Raw genomic sequence first — 19,677 nt, 5'->3', positions numbered from 1 at the left:
GTTTGAGACCCCTGGTGTAGAGCAAAGATTAGTTTAATAACTTAAAATCTGGTATCTTAAATGTAAAAAAAAATAAGGGTTTAAATCTTTGCAAGGATCAAACAGTTTCCAGTGTACCCTTTTGTCAAGCGGGGTACAGCCTGGACAGCTCGTCCAGTCCCATCACAGGGCCACACAAACTCATGTTCACGCTTAAGGGACGACTCGGTGTAAAGCGTGTTTTTGGACTGTGGGAGGAAGCCAGAGTGCCTGAAGAAAAACCCACGCATGTACGGAGAGAACATACAAACTCCACACAGAAAGAATCCCTCTGGGACTTGAACCAAGGCCTTTTCATTGTGAGGCGAGAGCGCTAACCACTAACCACTGTGCAGACCATAACAAATGGCACTTCTTCAATTTCCAGGTCCATTAGGTGAAGGTCCAGGGCTGCAATGATTTATTGTTATGATAATAATACAGAGAGTAATAAAATGGTTGATATCCAACTTTTTATTTTGGTTTCTTATGCAGTCTTGTGTGAATGTTGTACTGCCAACAGAGGAAGAATAAAAGCCTGGGGTGGAGCACAAGTTCCATTTGTTTCTTTCAAATCTCTCTTTGAGTTGCACACTCATGTCTGACATGTTAATGTTACATGAAGTGTTTATAAAACGCGTTGTGAAGTTTTTGGCACCATGGCGCTAACGGTTTCTGCCTGTGTGCAGCAGGAGTTTACAGGACGGAAGTTCTTTGTGTCCGTCTACTTCTTCTTTGTCTTCACAGTGAAATATTTTATCCTGGATCCTCCTTGCTCACAAATCTAACATCATGTTCTGGAGTCAATGGCAATGTAGGATGGGTCATATTTTAGAACTTGCTGGAAAACTCCTCATTGATTATCATAACCAATCAGTTTCTTTTCCCTAAGTTGACTGTGGCCATTAAGTTTATTGAAACTGTTGCGAACAGCAAACAAACTATATTCTGTTGTTGGTGTATATAACATGAAGAAGTGTACTAACCCTAAAGTACCATTTTAATAATAGTTTGTTCTTAATTTGTTGTTATTCTGATTTTGTTTTTATATCTTTTTTCTATTTGTAGTTTGTTTGGAAGTGCAGATCATACCAGCCCATGGTGAGATCAGCCTCGGGGAGTCCAAATTCTTCATGTGTGAAGGTATGCTTTTAGACAGTCCTTACTTCATCTCTACCTTTTAAATCTCATTTAGCAGTATTTGGAGTGAACAATAAAAAAAGATAAAAGAAAAAAAATTCCATCAAAACTCACCAGCACCTTTAGGGCACGCGGTGGATTATCTGATGGCAGTGGTTGACTCCACTGTTGTAAAATTTGTCTTTTTTGCGCTTTTTTTCTCTCCTTGCTCTACAGTAGTCGATGGCTCGGCCAAGCATATAGACTGGTTTGGACCGAGTGGGGACAGAATAGAGCCGAACAGACCAGACATAACGGTAACCCGTAATGATGACTCATCCTCCACCCTCACACTCTACAAAGCTGGGAATGAAAATGCTGGGACCTACAAGTGTGTTGCTACCCGCGCAGACAAACAAGCAGAGTCCACTGTCAATGTAAAAATCTTCCGTAAGTATCTCCTCTGCCCGATCCATCTTTATCTCCAAACTGGGAAGTCATGAGTGCAGGAACGTGAAAATAATCCTGTTTTTTGAACTCCTTGTGTTTTCTCGACTGCTCAAGGGCAAAATGGTACTGGTTTTTTTTTTTAAGTGAAGATTTTTCATCACCTCAGTAAGCGGTCGAAGAAGAAGGCTGTTTAATGATCCTGTCTGTTGTGCATTTCATGTGATTAATGGCTTTTATTTCCTTTGAATGCAAACCATCAGCAAATGTCCATACCACATAAAATCCTTTCCAAATCGAACATTTATGTTATTTTTCTGCCTGTTTTATGTTTTTTTGTTGTTTTTCTCGAGGGAGTCATGCGTGTAAGCAAAAAGCATTAGTTTGTGCATTATTTTCTGAAGCAATTTCAGCTTTTTCGGTTTGCAGTTTGGTTCCATCACTGCTAGATTAGCTTGGGAAAAATGTGCTTTCTTAAGGCTAATATAGCTATTTGTAAACTTGATTAGCTCAGTGGAACTGATTTTAAGCAGCACACAAACAAACTCCCACAGTTTTGAAAGTAGATTTTGTGCCATAGCACTTGTGCTCACGCCAAGTCCTCCCATGGACTGGGAAGCAGGAACGTTTGCCTCGCAGTATTACATGGATTCTGTAGTTCCTGTGTCCGTGCACGCACAGGGCCAGTGTAATTTAAATTCTTAATGAGCAGAAATGCTCCAGAGTCCACTAACCCACTGCAGCCTAGAGCTTCAACTCCCTAAAATGTAAAACTGATGGGCGACAGTATGCCAGCTCTTCGTTTGTCTGGATTCATTTCTATATCAGAAAACGCTGGAGAGGGAAGCTAAAAAGCAAAATAAGACTGTGGATATTTTCTTGCAGAATAGAGTTTTTAGTTAAATTCTCTCTTCTTTTGATTTTTTTCATTAGCTAACTTTATGTTCATGCATTCAAACCTTTAGTGCGGCTGAAGTGTACCATCAATAAGACCATGTTCACATTTGCAAACACTCATCGGTTAACAAAGACTGCTATTCACTAAGGTCAAGTTTTACATTCATAATACATTTACATTCAAAATGTATTATGTTAAGTAATAAACTCAACTTTATTCAGACTTCTTTATATAATTTAAGCCTTAAATTAATGTTTCTACATCTACCTAAATAAAATAGCTCTCTGCAGTTTAACTACCAATCCTTGGCTTTAAAGGCTTAATGCTATGTTCACACCGGACATGTGACGCATGTTCAAGAACGCGCTAAGCGCGTTCTTGAACATGCGTCACATGTCCGGTACTAGCTAAAAGCATGTTCTTGAACGTGCATTTAGCACACGATGGTAACACTGGATTGTCCTTATCTGATACTTACAGTTGGAAGACGTTCAAAATGTCAAGGCCGTGTAAATCTTGCAAATCTCCAGGTTATTTTATTTTTTAACAACTCTATTCCAATATAGCACAAACTAATTTTAAAGGCACATTTTTTAGGAAAAGCAAAAAACGGTCGTAGAAACTTGCTTAGCAGCGCATAATCACACGAGTTTTCAACACTGAAGCCTACAACACACAGATAGACCGTGTGATAGACTTTTCATTGAAAGCGGTCACTTGAAGACCTGTTGGAAAGAGCGATGTGAGCGTATTTTTTATGTCGGGTCGTTTGGGTTTCAGAATTGTGAATGAACTGTAAATATTCTTTGAAGTCAGCCATTTGTTTTTCGTAATATTGTAGTGCTAGGAAAATGTAAGGATTGCCAGTTTGCTCAAATTGTGCTGCGTACTTTTGGTTTGTTGTCCACCTTTTGATACAAGCAGTCAGGTGTCGCTACAGTGAGTCAGCTTTGACTGATTCACACTGGTGGTTTGGCAGAGATTTTTGCCCTTTTCTTTAAACAACCTAAGACATATCTGTAAATTTAGTGCAATCCTAAAGCTCTACATAAATGTGGTTTCATGAGTAATAATCTGTTGTTATGTTGTTTTTTTATGACAGAAAAAATTACCTTTACAAATGCACCCTCCCCTCAAGAATTCACCGTTGGAGACATTGCCAACATAGTTTGCGATGTCGTCAGTTCCCCTTCACCAACTGTCCTCTGGAAGTATAAAGGCACCAAAATACAGATGGAAAAAGATGGTGAGAGAAATTTGTTGCTGTTTATGACTTAATGTGTAAAATGTTAATATTTTCCAATTGTTGACATAATTAAATCAGTAAATATGTATATATTTTATTGCTCCATGGTTGTATATAGAATTTCTCATGTTAATAATTTCAATTCAATATTTATTTAAATTCAATATTTTAACACATATCTTTAAGGGTGAATTTTAAATGGCAAAGGATCCACTGAAAGGCGCTTGATATGATATTAGCAGATTTCCCAATGCCAGAATCTTGGAACTGTTGACGCGGTGCTGCTGGTGCCTTTCTTCTCTGGGGTTCAGCCTGCACATGAAAGACGAAATTAATTTGGTCTGAATTTGAAAACACAACCGACTCTGGTATTTTCCCTTTTGACACCAACCAATATAATTGTGTTGATTTTTTTCACAAAGAAATAATAACTCCAGCTCATGCGTGGGTTGTAGTAATAATATTTTGGATTATTACACGGATATGTTTTTTTTTCATTCACCACTTAGCACAAACAGAAGGATATCATGAAACATTTGGTTGTTTTTTTTTTGTCTTAACAGTGTTGGAAATAGTGGTTGTGGTAGAATAGAGTGATGTACCTTAGTTAGGCTGAATGGTCAAGAATGATATCTCCAGTTTAACATAACCAGCTGGGTTTTTGCTCAGTTAGATCAGACAAGTAGATAAATTGTATATTTTTATGACAAAGCAATCATGGATAAGGGGAAAAAATGTCCAATTATTCTAACTTTTATTTAGATTTTTTTTTTCTTTTATTCATACAAGAAGATTGAGCTAAAAGTGCAATATGTTAGCTGTATAAGCAGATAGGTCTTTTATTTTAGTTTTGAATAATTCAAATCCTTCATAATCTCCTTTATTTTTGCTTCAAGTGCCTCTCTAGCCTAATTAAATTGCTTTTTTACCTTTTATTTTTCTTTTTTGACTTAATTTTTTAATGTGGTATTGTCCTTTTATCAAATTATAGTCCATTACTTAACCTTGACCTTTCATTAAGTAGGCTGGGGAAAAAAAGGAATAATATTGTGAATTGATACAGACCAAAGATCAGTTATTTCTGCACCTACACCTACCAGTTAAAACTAAAAATGATTTCCTGGTAAAAGTTTTGCTTATATAAATGTCTGATAAAGATTGTTCCCTCCTTACCCTAACAGTTCGTTTCAAAGTACTAAGCAACAACCACCTTCAGATCCACGGCATAAAGAAAACAGATGAGGGCTCATACACATGTGAGGCGCGCCTCATGGCCCGCGGCGAGATTGATCTGCGTATCATCAAGGTCATTGTAAACGGTCAGCATCCTTTTTTTTTATTCCTCCCTTTTTATGTACCGTTGGGGCATGTTTTGTTCCAACAGGTGTCCTTTGACACTTAAGTAAACTGCGGATGCTTGGAGGGTGAATGTGCCTCTTATCACTGTGGAGGCAGTTGCCCGGAGCAACTCTGCTAATGAATTCTGTTTCCTTTCACTTTAAGCTTGTATTTTGAATGTTTGTTTTTATACAGTTTTTGTCCATGTTGTTTTTGGTTTGTTGTCTCCATCTATATCCTAGAAAGATGCATCCAGCCTTTAAAGACCCACTCCATTGAAAATTGTGTTTTTAACAAGTTAAAACTGCGTTTCTGAGTACTTCTTTATTCAAATCACGATGAATCAAATGAAAAGTGGATGTTTGAAAAAAGCTCTGACTTATGATGCAGCAACTGACATGGGCGGGCCAAAATCTCACTTTCTCAACTTTAATTTTGAATACTCCACCTGTGGATAAATCGATGCATTAATGTCTTCATTTTCCTCGTCTGAGATGGCATCTGGATCTAAACTGTACGGCTGGGTAGCTCCAATATTGCTCACCAATTTTTTTTTTCTCTAATTTTTTGCTAAGAGAGAGTGTAAACAAAGGAATGCTGGGATATAAATTGCGATATCACAGTTAAAAGACAACTGGAATGATTTAAAAGTAGAAAAAGATATTGTTGGAGTTGGACTTTAAACTGTTTCTTTTATCTATTTGCAAATAAAAAAGTATGTTATATTTTGTTGAAATATATTTGTCTGTTGTTGTATAAATGTCTCTTTCCCAACATCTCAGTTCGCCCCACTGTCAGAATATTGCAGTCAGAACTGAATGCCACTGCAGATGTTGGCCAGCCCGCCAAAATGACTTGTGCTGTTGATGGCTATCCTGAGCCCATGGTGACCTGGACAAGGTAAGCTCCACAGACAAGTAGAAACTGTTAAGCTGAACTACAAACATATATAATATTATAAAAAATGATTTTCTGGTGTACTGAAATGTTTTGTTGTGATCTTGGTTGTCTTTCAAAATAATAAACACAACATGATGACACAAACTGCACTGTCAGAGCTTCACTATCTAGAGAGGCGGAGCTAATAAAAACATTAGGGTTGTGTATTAACAAAGAAAAATCAATTATCATCCTACAAAAATGGTTTCTGCATCCAAACATTTTTCCACTGTTTTTCCACAGTTGTTGCATCACTTTCTGCATAAAACCTTGCAAATAAAAAGATTTTAGTCCATTGCGCGTCTGCATCAACAAGAAAGATTGCATTAAACTGTTGGTTTGAATTGGCGACAATAACCTCTTACTTTTGTGGTACACTTTGCATATTTTAGACAAAAAGAAAATGCAAAAGAAACTCCATACATATGTGAATTAGACAAAATCATGGAGTACAGACTGTACAATTGAAGAAAAAAAAGTTTTATCTGGTTACTTTAACATTCTGATGTGAATAGGGCTTTTACTGGATTGAATATCTTGTCTAAAGAAAGAGGAAGTCACATTTTTTCTTCTTGCTTGTACAATGAGGGACAACTCTGTTATAGATAAATATTTATAAATATATTTATACATCAATCCGTGTGCACCTCCATAAATTAGTAAAACTGAAAGTCCGTTTGTGTTTGTACAAAAGACGTTTGGTTATTAGAGATTATCTTCTGATTTATTCATTGCAATAGGACACTAAAGGACACCAAGAGAAGCATGTCAACAAAAGCCACATTATCTGTGTATCTCAATACTCCCATTGACAGGATCCCGCTCTGTTGAACTGTTCCCATTCATTCTGTTTCCAAGACAGCAGTCAACACGACAAACCATGGTTCACCGAAGTTCAAATGGCCTAAGAACTACAGTTGGCCCGGGCTCTTAGCCTTTTGTTGCCCCTGTATCCAGTTTTACAGCAACCGCTGAAATGTTCACTCGATCTGAAAACAAACTTTCAATCTGATCTGGAGCTAAGAAATACCCCTACTTTAACCTTGACTGGCAATTTTCACTCAACTGTTGGCTTTTATTTAAATTAGCTGTGAAGGTCAAGAGCTTAGAAAATAAAATGCCCCCAATAAACTCAATTCATTTAGTTTTGAGACAAAACTTTTTTCCCCAACTATCCCTTTGCCTTTCATTTTGACTTATAAAATCAAGTAAGTGACTTTTTGAATAAACTCATGTTGTGTTAAACACTTTTCTGATTCTCACAGAAATGGAGTTGACCTTGAGACAGGAGAGAAGTACAGTTTTAATGAAGATGGCTCTGAAATTACCATAATGGATGTCACCAAACTGGATGAAGGAGAGTACACCTGCATTGCCAAGAACAAAGCTGGGAAAGATGACAAGGAACTCAGCCTGAGAGTGTTTGGTAAGACAGATTGTTTTATACATGGAACACATAGGAACCTTTTGCAGTATGTAATGTTCCAAGTGAGTGGGACTGAGGAATATGAGCGTGTACTGTATGTGGGGGAAGAAGAAGAAGAACAATAGTCTATTTTTTTTTCTCTTTTTAAAGGCAGATAAGGGTAAGGTGTTGCTTTAGTGTGGGTTGTTTTTAAAGGGATATAGCCTAGAGGAACAAAGCAGGAACTAGCACAATGGAATACTTTCAAATATGTTTTTTATTCCCAGTACATTGTAACTGTTGACAATTATACGTTTAATATATAACACAATAAAGGTAAGTCATTGTATTATTAAATGTAATGATAACTTGCTAGTTTAAGTTAAGCTTAAAAAAACACTTAAATTACTCATGACACATGCCAAAACATGTTGCTATCTGCTTTATTTATTTTACTACATGACTAAAAATATTACACTTAATTTTTTCTTGTTACATTTAACTTTGGTTACTGGAAAATATTCTGGAATTAACTTAGATCCAGTGTTCATAAAAAAAAAATGTTTGGGAAAAAAAGTGCCATGGTTCAGTGCTATATTTATTTGATTTTATTTCATATGATCAAAAGGCAACACTTTCAAGGTCTCATTACTCCTACAGAATCTGAGGCAAACCCATTGACCGTATGAGACCAAGTGAATGTGATGTCACACCTAGAAAGCTTACTTCTGTCCCAAATGAAGTTCATTTTTTGCCATTATGGATGCTGCCCTGTTTGAGCCAGACGTCATCAGTAAACAGAGATCGGTCCAAGACAGTCTGAGTCAACATTTTTATGCAATTACTCTTACCAATCAGGAGTGAGCTTGTTGGAAGTCCCCACCCCTACCACTTAGATGAAATCTGTCAATCAAATGTTTCAAACATTCAACGTGAAACCACAAAGTTTTATAGAGGAATCTGATTGGCCAGTTTAGAATTCAATAACTTGCCCTGTATAAACCAATATGATAAAAATTGGGATTAGCAAGAACATGTTAAAGAAGGTAGCAGAGCAAGACTGGTTATCCTGACAAATAGAAGTCTATGGGACTTTGGCTTTTTGGAGCCAGCAGGTACTTCCTATTTGGCAAGCGATGGGAGAGGGGTCACTGTCCAGTTCCTATATGCAGTCAATGGGGATACTAGAGCTATGTCCAAATTCCCACCCTAAGCCCTAACTACTAAAAAAATTGCAGGAATACCTAGTGTCCTGGATTTTAAAAGCAGTTCAGTCTGATGATGAAAACATTAAGGGTTTATTAAAAAAAAAAAAAAAAATTAAACAAATTTTTTCCCTAAAATTGTTTGACTGCAATGCATTATAGTCTATATTCAGTAATTTAATGAGCACAAGCCCACCGGTTTTTCGCAAAGACTTCTAGGAAATTTTTAGGGCACTTGATTTTGGAATTGTACATTTGGGCAGCACTACAAAATGGCAAACACACTATATATATAGTGCAATATGTAACGAGTAGTAATGGCACAAATGAAGGACCAAATTCTGCACCAAAAACTTCTAGAGTCAAGTTGCTGCAGGAAGAAATTTCCTAATGACTCCCATGTTAAACAGTCTAATTTGACCCCTAAACAAAAATCTCGTTCCCTCTTTTTAGCGGACCCTCTTGATTTAGACTGCTTTATTTCCCATTTATGACAACTTTGGGTTAGTTTTTATTTTATTAGAATTTGCAAATTTTATAGATGCTTAGTGAATTGTGTACTTAGGAGAGTGTGGGTTTGTGTGTGGCCTGGGTCACTTGAAGAAAAGTTGTATTTTTGGCTGATTGAAGCAGCAATAAAGTCTGCAGCTTTACATCTCTTTTAAAAGATGCATGAGTTTCAGTGCTCGGCTCATTGCTACACAGGGATCAACTTGACAGTTTGGACATTAAAAGTATTTTCAATTGATCTTTTATTGTGAACACACAGCAAGCATTAATTATTTACCCAATGGTTTTCCCATCATTTTAAGTGCTCATAAAATGCCACCCCATTAATGTTGTCATTTGACACCAAAAACTTTCATTTTCTGAGGATTTTTTTTTTTGCCTGAGAAAATCATAATTCATGTTAGGACATCATAGATAAATAAGCTTCAGTGTTGAATGCTTTGCTGTAACGTGCTCCTTTGGGTTTGTAAGAAATAACAGTTAATCATCACACCTTCTAAAAGCTCAGAATGTGTTGTTGTTAAGGGTGAAGATGCATGACGCATGTCCAAGCCAGGCAGTAAACAACATGCCTCATTATGGCCATTAGCCAGTTTTTCTTAATGTGATGATTTATCAAAGTGGTATGTACTGCTAATGTACGTATTCCCTGATAACATGGGCTCAGGGAAGTGTCAGAACAGCTACCTACTGTCTCCTACAGGCAAGAAAACGATTCACTACGGCCCTAAATTCTGTTGGCCAGTGGAACAATCACTTTTTGAGTGCTCATTAGCAACACTACCCCTGCCACTATGTCAATAGGAGAGTGCTGCAGAGTAAAAGGAGGAGCATGTGGTTCAAAAGGTGGTATTCCTCCAGTGTGATGGTAGAAGAAAACATGCATGAACCACCCTGCAGCTACACATGAAACATTCATAAGAATATACCCACTGCTTGGTAATATTTTCAATGTCTGCACATGCTTTCATTTAGATGCTAGTTAGAATTCAGACAAGTTTAAGCAACATTTACCAGATTTTATTTAAAGAGGAAGAAAAAGCCTGAAAAAAAGAAGAAAACTTATTTTTAATTGGCCAAGGAAAGGAATCATAGATTGGTGAATGAGAGTAAAATATATATATTTTTAAGAAAGACTTCCCTTTAGCACAACCAGATTTAGTTTTAGAACATTTCTGCTTCATCCAGTTGGGGTTAGCGGTGTAAGAAAATATCAATTCAGTGAAATATTGTGATATTTTATTCGGCGATACTTGTATCGATTGAAAATACAGTCAAGGTGATATTTAATTATTATTTAAAAGCAAACATGTAGTTCAGTCTCACTTTTGTTTTCCAATTAACTGTTTTGTAAATTACCAAAATAAAAGCACCATAAATTAGCTTGAATAAAATCAACTTGTTTATGAGATACAGTTGAAATGCTTTATGTTCTGATCATTAAATAACATGTATTTTACTGTTTTACTTTTGTGCTAAATGTATTAATATTCAGATAATTCCTAAATCATAATATTAAAAAATCGTGAAATATTGTCTTGGGATATACTGTGATACATATCGTATCATGAAGTGTGTACCGTGATAAATATCGCATCGCCAGACTCTTGCCAATACTCAACCCTAGCTGGGGTTGCAGAGGACTGGAAGAATATAAATAAACACAAAAACATTGAAACATATCCAATAAATGGAGACAGAAACCAGGAAAAAGCACCCCGTGCATCATAGGATGGCCTCCAGCAGTCCAAACAGTGAGGAGCTTAATTACAGGTAGCTTCAGGTCACCCGGGCCAACCTTAAATATATGTTTTATCAAAAAAATATCTTTTTATGTCTGCCCTGCAAGCCAAGGTTGTCCAAGGCTGCATTTTCTTGATATTCACAAAAGTAAAGTGGATCCAGCTCATGCATAAGTAAGAGTATTATTGGTTTATTTTGTGCATTCATGAAGGGGAATAGAAATGATGAGCGCAGTGAGGAGCACTCATCAACATGCCTGTAATGTAATACTTGGCTTTGATCTGCTCGTGTCATGTTGTGCTCTGCCTTTCTTTAAGATGAATCCATTTTCACTGCGGCTTGACGGTTTCACCAAGTTAAAAGAAAGCGAATCGATCGATTGCATTCAAAACATGCAAGAAATCCAAAGTCCAGCTCTTAGTTTATAGTTTTCTGCTACACTCTATTAACTTCAATTCTTGTCTTACAGTTAAGCCCAAGATCACATACATTGTGAACCAGACGTCCTCGGAGATGGAGGAGCAGGTCACTTTGACCTGTGAGGCTTCAGGAGATCCAACTCCCACCATCTCCTGGAGCTCCGGTGATCATGTGTTCACCGAGGGCGAGCAGGTAAAATCCCTCTGGCAAAATGTCTGGATGAATGCGTCTGAATAATTTGGTATCCAGGTTTCAAAATTTTTTTCTTTCTGGGGCTGGATGCATGAACAATTCATCACACCATTCCCTTCATACCAGTACTTTTAAGAAGCAGCATTTGTTAAATGATCTGCCCTTATCAGCATACATGCACACTTTTCATGCACACTTTTTCAAGTGTAAAACTAGGAATAACTGTATTAAAATAGCCCTTTTAATTTAATGGCCGGCAGCAGTCACTGATTGCAAGGACCGTGTTGATTTTGCAGTTGTAAAGATTTTTGTGCCTTTGAGTGAAAATTTGACCGTTGCCACATGCGCGAAAAGTCATCAAAATTTGCACAAACTTGGTGCCCGGCAAAAATGTATTTTGCACACAGTGAAGCGCATCAACCCTCACAACGAGCAAATCACAACGAGCAAAACCGTAAAAAAATGAATGGGCCGAAAATCACTTATGGACCCAAAAATTAAAAAAATTCAAAATACACAAACGAAACCAAAACACACATGTCGGGTATATCCAAAAAAACATTTGAAATTATAATGAGATTGGCACATGACCGACGGCTTGAGGCCATTTTGTGGCAAAGTGTGAGATTTGGGGATTTTCCTATTGTCAAATAAAATGGGAAAACGACACTTCTGTCCCTGCAATTTTTACAAAACTTCACACACACGATGCCACTTTAAGTCTACAACCACCACAGAAGTTTGATTGACCTTTGACCCTGGGAAGAGGCCACCATCTTGAATTAAAAAAAAGTACCTTTAGTACCAGCTACTAACAAAAACTCGTCCTAGAGATTTTCATCGATCGTCTTGCAACTTCTCGAGCATCATTGTGAGCGTTCTTTGGAAAAAATGCTGCAATTAGAAGTTGTAACAAGCTGAACGAAACAATACAACATACAGTATGACAATGTTAAAATTTTGGGCGCGGAAAACAAAAAAAAAAATGAACGTAAAACAAATTTACTGACTCAGCAAAAAAATTACATTAGGAAAAAAAAAATCCCCAAACAAACCCAACTTACATGTGTCAGAGATATCCAAAGAAGGTTTTGAAATTATTATGGGATGTCCACACGACCTACGACTTGGCAGCAATTTTGTGGCAAAATCTAAGACTTGGCAATTTTAGAGGGCGGCTTTGGTGTGGAGTGGGTGGGCGCGTGGGTTGGGTAGCACCTGCGGGCCCTATAAGTTTACCTATTTCTTACTTTTAAACACTCTTCCCTTTTTCTTTTGTTGGATCTTTTGTCTCTAAATTCAAACCTTTTTTGATTCCTTCTCTAATTTGTAATTGCACAACTGTAACCACCCAAACAATAACAAAAAAAAAAAAAAAACGTTTATTATGTCAGTGTTTCGTATTCCTTATAGCTCCAGTTCTTTTATGTCACAGAGTGTAAGTAGCAATTTGGGGTTTAAGCTGTTTGTAGGGATTAAACTTCTGCGAATGTCCTCAATCTTACTATTTTGGAAATTTAGAGAATTCCACATTTACATAACCTAATACCTGGAGAAATAAACTACAAAAAAAGCTTCATGCATCTGGCTCCAGCCTTTGAGCCTCTAGATACTGTGTGCTTTGTCTCCTGAAAGAATTCACAATATCTGCAAAGCTACCTGTATGTGTTTGAAGACTGCCTTCCTCGTGCCTTTTCTATATCTCCATGGTGAGCAAAATGGGAAAGGGCATTGCTTGTTTTTGTAGCGATGCACTTTGTGAAATTGGGATACAGCGAGCAACAATCATCAAAGAAAAAGGACAAAGCTGCAGCACACTGGTGAAAGAGAAGAATTGAATCTCTAACAAGCTGCACTTTCAAGCTATATGTGAATTGTTATGGCTGGGTGGGGGTGGGGCATGGGTCGCTGTCATTGCAAAAGTGCCTCTAACAAGCTTTATGGTTCTGATCATTTCCCCATAATTAGCAGTTGCCTTGAGACCGCTCAGTGGGTCTCGTGTAATTATCCCCATAAAAATTCAGCCCCGCAAAAAAGAAACAAATTCACATTCGACTGGAGTTCCCCCAGTGCAGAGAACGCCATCTCAGACAAACACAACTGTGGCATTCCCGAAATAAGCATGTAAATCAAGGCAGCTGAGCTATGTCAGCTACCTAATGAGCACTTGAATCCTTAATTTTTTTGTTGTTTTTCAATCACTTTGCCAATATTCAATTAATGCCATTGATTGAAAAGTGGTTAAATTCAAGTGTAATGATATCAGGAAACACTATGCTGTCATGCTCGGTTCACAACTCGCATTACATCATTAATCTCCTCTATGTTCCTTTTGCTATTTTTTTTCTACACAATACCAAACCATCAAAAGCAATGAATGCTTGATTGGTATATCATACATGTATTGTCTACATGGGCTGTCTCTTGGAGGTGTTGTTGTCTTGCTGCAGATGAGAGGTAATAAAGTAGAGAGTGCTCATGAGATATATACTTCAGTTCACGCAGAGAGATCTTGGAGTCAGTCCATTACATACACTACATTTTCTCCCTACAGGCACATCTAAACAGGATCTATCAGGTATGAAATCCGTGTGGCACAGAAATGTAGTGGAGTAATAAGTAAAGGATGCCTTAAGCTGTGAAAAAAATAAATAAATAACTGTAGCATCTCCTACAGAATTCGAATCATCTTTGCTCGTAGATAATTTCCCATATGGTTCTTGCAAACCTCAGGGAATGATCCTATCTGGGTTTATGATGTAGACTGCTGCAGGATTTGCTAATATGGTCTCCAAACTTTCTTTTTTTAAGTGGTTGCAAACATTTTGGGCTCATCTCCTAATATTAGCTACAAATTTAATTATAAAAAAAAGGAAACGCCATTTCTGTGTCGCTTCAACCTGATCATTTTCAAATTTTTCATTGCAGCATGAGATTGCCTGGACTCAAGCTGAGCTCAGTCTGTCTGTCATATTCATAATACGTTAGTTTGTCTAACATTTATGTTGGTTTCACTTCAAACCTGAGGGTGCTCCAATAGAAGTCTATTTTTTAAACAGTATTGGGTTTAAAACGATATCGAAGTGGAAGAGATTTATTGCCGTCATTCTATTTCCAAGAAAGACTAGTCACTTATTGAAATCTGCTCAAACACAAGCAGACTGCAACAATCTTCTTCCATGCAAATATGACATTTTACAGCCACCTGTCAAGTCTGTTAGATAGTTAAAAAATACATTTTATTGGAGCATTTCTCTCTAGTGCAAAACACACTGCCACCATGTGACGCTCGTCGTGACGAGCCTTTTCTGTTTTTTTTCTTCTCCCCCCGTCCACACACCAACAGTGGCCGGGCACACATGAACGCATCGCTGAATAACAGTCTACACGTCTCCACTCCCTTACGCAGCGCCGAGCTCCCACGAGAAAGCGTGTGTGTGGAGCACATCTACCAGCTGGTGTAGCTCCTCTTCTTTTTGCTGTCAGAGACAGTTAAGCCTTTTTTTTTCTTCATTTTAAGGTGTCATAATGGATGAGTAGCTACTCATTAGTGGGGTAGAATAACACTTAAAGCATAACATATCATCCACATATGTTCTAAAAAGCACAAACTCCTATTAGATCGTGCCAATGCCAACCACATTAACCTGCAATATCTATCAGTTTTGCTAGTTGTTTTCTCAGGTGACAATGGTGGTATTGTGTTTTGCGCTGTTTGCACGGTTCAAAACTGTCTTTACAGAAACGATTAGCAGCCACAATAAACTGCCAAGATTGCATTGGACTGTCAGTGAAGATGAGAATTTCTCTGTGGCCGCCCCACGGATCCACAGAGAAACGGCTGCTAATTGTTCGGTCGTCTTGAATTGTTTTCTCCGTCTGATACCCGTCCGTCCGACGTGCTATCTGCAGTCATCACAGCAGCTTCATTTCATCCGGGATGAATGTGACAAATGTTCCGCCATTCATTTGGGGTGAACATGGTGAATTGAAATCCTTTAGAAGATGTGACAGGCAGCATGTTTTCATTAACATCTTGAGGTGAGATTTTCTTGTCGGTCAGACAACCATGACTGATCTGTGCTGTGCCTTCAGATGTGCGATGCTGATTAATAGCTGAAATTAATTAGTAACTCATATAAATGAGTTTTCACTTCTTAGGCTAATTTGGCGGTCAGCTGCTTTCATTTGTTATCTGGATTGTACATTGATATTTGCAGTTTTGATTTAAGTCTTGCATATTGTCAAGTCCTTTTCCAAAACCCTGAGTCGCTAGACTTGAGTAGCCCCAGTTCCCTGATTGTTGAAGGAATTCACTCAGCCTTCTTTGCTTTTTCCACATTTATTTCCACATTGACACAGCAGTGGCAGCAGCAAACAGCAGTGGCAGCAGGCAGTCAGGCAGTCAGGTGAAAAACCTCAAACAAAAAAAAAAACACATTCCAACATTGAAAAGGCCTGAAAAGTCTAACTTAAAGTCAAACATTTACCACAATCTGCTACAACTACACCAAAAGGATACATAATACAAAAAATATCCCTTCACCAAACAAAATAACCTTACCGGCTGTCATCAGGGAAGCAGTGTGCTCAGGGCTCATTCCACACAGCACACTGCCACCTTTTTAAACAGTGTGGCTGTAGAGCCTGCCTGATTGGGCATTGTCCTCACCTGCTCACACACCTGGATCTCATTAAGGGGTGGTGAGAGCAGTGCAACACATATTGTACCAGCAAATCGGGTATTAAGTTTATTTGACATTTTGTCGTTGAATGCTTTATGAGAAACCAAGTGTCAAAAAATATGAGTTGGTAGTCAATTAGTTTGATTTAGTCAGAATACACGTATAAAACTGCAGATTTATTAAAGGGGCTGAGAGGAAGAACAGTAAAGCTTTTTGCATCTAGCAAGTTTTTCTTTGCATTTGACACTTTTTGGGCAACAGTCTTCTCATTTTCCTGCAAGACTGTTCTGTAAACTGCTTTGGGTCATTTGCATGATCATGTATGCCTCAGAAGCTAACATTATCAACGCTGAAGCTGTTGTATCCCGCAGCAGAGGATTTTTTTGTGTATGTGTGTTTGGTAAATGCCACAAAGATCCTTGTCTGCCTTCATTTGACCCTAATCCTATTCTACTTTGGTCTTGGATTTGAGATGTTATTATGGGGGGAATCTACTTCACTCTGAATAATGTGCAAAGCAAAGTATTAGCAGACAAAAGCCTTGCTCCTTGTGTATGAGCAAAGAGCATTGGAAGGGCTATGGATTACAGTACCACACAATAAAACACAATGTAAATGTGGCTTTTATTAAAGTCACATTTACATTTCATTTATTTTTGCTAATCTGTGGTTATTTTTTCTGTTGTGGTTCAAACGTCTGCCAAGTTTACATATAAAATCACTTCTGTTTAATGGCTTATAAGATTAGTCTGGTCGTTACAAAAAAAACTATAAATTAGGGCTTTATTCAGACTTTTTACATGAAGAAATGTTTTCCTCTTTGAACTTCAAACTTGAATTTTTGAGTCATTCTAAACAATACGGAGAAAAAAAGGCTAGTTATAAAACTAAAAAGCCAATAAATGCAACCAATAATTTTAATTAAAGACGCCTTTTTTAATTATTATTTGTCCACAGTGTCTTGTGTATTTCAGGGTTTTTTTCAAGATCCAATTTAATGTAAATCTATATTACTTGAGGAGGAATTATTGGTTGTTACATCAGTAATAGTTTTCTTCAAGAAGGAAATTTTAATTAACGTTATGTGTCAGGGGCATTTGAAGACGAGGCTTTCTTCAAGTGTTGTGTACCCCTTTAGAAAGACGTTTCTCCAAACACAAAATTATTTCTGAGGTCAGTTGTTGTGTGACGCAAGCACGTCTCGACTGTCGGCGCTCTGGAAAGGCTCCAAGCCCCGGCAGTTAATGTGACAGAACTATGAAATGCATAATCATGAGATTTCCGTCTGGTGACACCCAGAGAATGAAACATTGCCAGCGGTCTGTTTAGTAACGTGTTACACAGAGAATTCCTCCATTTTTTTGTCGCTACATTTGCCTCTTCACGCTGACATTACAGTTTACGTCGAACAGAGAGGGAGGATTATTGTCTGTGGAACAGACAGACAATGAGTGGGGAAGAAAAGGAGAAATGCCAGAGGTGTCATCACCATATTGTTGTTTGCCTTAGTACCGAAGAAGCCATTGTGTTTGGTTGTCGCCTGTTGTGTTTGTTTAAATGTTCTGTCACCTTCTCTCTAAAGCAGTGTTTCCCAACCCTGGTCCTCAGGGCACACTGTCCAGCATTTTTTTAATCCAACCTTTCTCAAACACACCTGCCTTTGATGACTGTCATTGTCAGGCTTCTGCTGAGTCTGATGATGAGCTGAATCAGGTGTGCATAAGCAGGGCAACATGGAAAACATGCAGGACAGTGTGCCCCGAGGACCAGGGTTGGGAAACACTGCTCTAAAGTAAACATTTGTTAATAATATGTCAGGTAAAGTCTGCAGCTTAGTGGCTGGAAAATCTCAGTTGAATACGTGGATGGGGTGTTTATTTCCTCATCCTCATCCTCTTCGGAGGTGAGAAGATTCAATGCTTCCACTTAGTCTTCTGCGTAGTTTAGTTTTTAAATGTCCTCTGTGGGAGGAGCCGCCGCAGACGGTTGTACTACGCCCTTCGTTATATGAGTAAGCTTCTTACTCGTCTTCATCGTCAGGTGGGTGTTTATTGGCAGACAAGTAAGGGTCCGCGCCAGATAGACCAACTTGTAAACGCTGCAGACTCTTAAAAAGCAAAACAGCTCAATGCCTCAATTGCGAATCAGGCATGTTCAAGCCTGAGGCAACTGGAGCAAACTTGGGGTATGTCCTTGCTCTAAATTCTATTGCCACAACTACAGAATCCCCAAGACCTTTCGTGTGAGGTTAATTGGAGTGTTAATTGGAGGGAAGCATGTGAGCTGGCGGGCTGACACTAAGAGAGTGTGCTAGCTAGAGTTGGGTTGCTAGGGTGCTAACCAAAACACAGTGCTCCAGTCTGCAGTGGAGAACCCGAAGCAAGAATAGCTAGTTCCTGACAACGGAGTAAGATGCCCCCAACCTTTGAATTTTGAAGATACACTTCAAAGCTAGAAGAGGTTTTTTGAATGATGTTGCATTGTAGCACTTGCTATTTTTATAGAAGTGACCCAAGCATCCTAATTACCAACCTATCAGGACTGAGATAAGTGCATCTGAGGAATACGCTGGCAACATATTCCATTGTTAAGCATCAAAATGAATGGTAAGAAAAAGAGTACTTTGCAGCTTAGTTTCTGGAAAATCTCCACTTGTTGATGCTAGGTATTTGATGTCCCTTCTTACCAAACCACAATATTTTTATCTTTGTAACATTAAACTTTAGGTGCAGTCTGAAGATGGAAAGTTGGATTTCATGAAACTATCTTGAAGCTGTTTCCTCACTAAGTCCAGGGAGGGGCAGACGGAGTAAACTGTGTTGTCAGCATAAAGATAAATAAAGAAGTATCTTACAGAATCACCTATGTTATTGATATATATGGAGAAAAGAGTGGGTCCAATGATAGAACCCTGTGGTACACCAGTGGTGACATGAAGAGGACGAGAAAGAATTTTTCTGATTTAACACATTGCTTTCTTCCATTAAGATAGTTTGAGAACCATAATGCCACAAAGCCTATCAATAAGACAGAAATGATTAGCAGAGTCGAATGCTTTAGCATATGTAGAAGTGTAAAACTTTGTGTGTTGTGCTGGGCAGTTTACAGCATCTTCTTCTTGACACAAAGCTCTGCTTTTAGCGGGAATTATCCCTCTGCTTCTCTTTTATGCCTTGACCAATTGAATAGCAATACTGATGAGCATAATGGGACTATAACTAAGCTGGAGCTTTATTAACTCAAGCACACCTATAGGAGCCCTCTGCTGAGATAATGAGGGTAATCCAGAAGCACTTTTAAATGTGAATATTGATGGTTTGATTCACTGTTTTGCCCCACAATTACTCCAGCAGATTGCTTTCATGTACATGACATTTTCTCACCGTTGCACCTGATGAAATGGCTGTTTATCATTTTTGCTCGTTTCGCTTCAGTACCTCTTTGCTACGTAGGCCATCTCATCCCATTGTCATGCTTAACATACTTTCATCAACATCATGAAATCCACAGAG

General features: G+C 38.1%; 1 protein-coding gene across 12 annotated transcripts in view; it reads left to right on the top strand.

The window, feature by feature from the left end:
* Positions 1-19,677, top strand: part of ncam1b (neural cell adhesion molecule 1b) — an 84,402-nt gene that overhangs the window by 37,191 nt on the left and 27,534 nt on the right. For 6 of the 12 annotated variants that reach the window (XM_024277566.2, XM_036214978.1, XM_024277568.2 and 3 more), the window contains exons 2-9: positions 1,087-1,161; positions 1,375-1,587; positions 3,585-3,728; positions 4,910-5,047; positions 5,849-5,966; positions 7,271-7,431; positions 11,338-11,480; positions 14,035-14,058. In XM_024277566.2, coding sequence (XP_024133334.1) covers positions 1,087-1,161; positions 1,375-1,587; positions 3,585-3,728; positions 4,910-5,047; positions 5,849-5,966; positions 7,271-7,431; positions 11,338-11,480; positions 14,035-14,058 — 1,016 coding nt within the window. The remainder of the gene's footprint in view (positions 1-1,086; positions 1,162-1,374; positions 1,588-3,584; positions 3,729-4,909; positions 5,048-5,848; positions 5,967-7,270; positions 7,432-11,337; positions 11,481-14,034; positions 14,059-19,677) is intronic. The other 6 variants (XM_024277567.2, XM_024277571.2, XM_024277572.2 and 3 more) reach the window with 1 other exon arrangement.

Source organism: Oryzias melastigma, linkage group LG13 (genome assembly GCF_002922805.2).
Source record: "Oryzias melastigma strain HK-1 linkage group LG13, ASM292280v2, whole genome shotgun sequence".
Taxonomy (NCBI): domain Eukaryota; kingdom Metazoa; phylum Chordata; class Actinopteri; order Beloniformes; family Adrianichthyidae; genus Oryzias; species Oryzias melastigma.
Note: the sequence above shows the minus strand (reverse complement) of the source record. Positions and strands in the feature narration are given on the sequence as shown.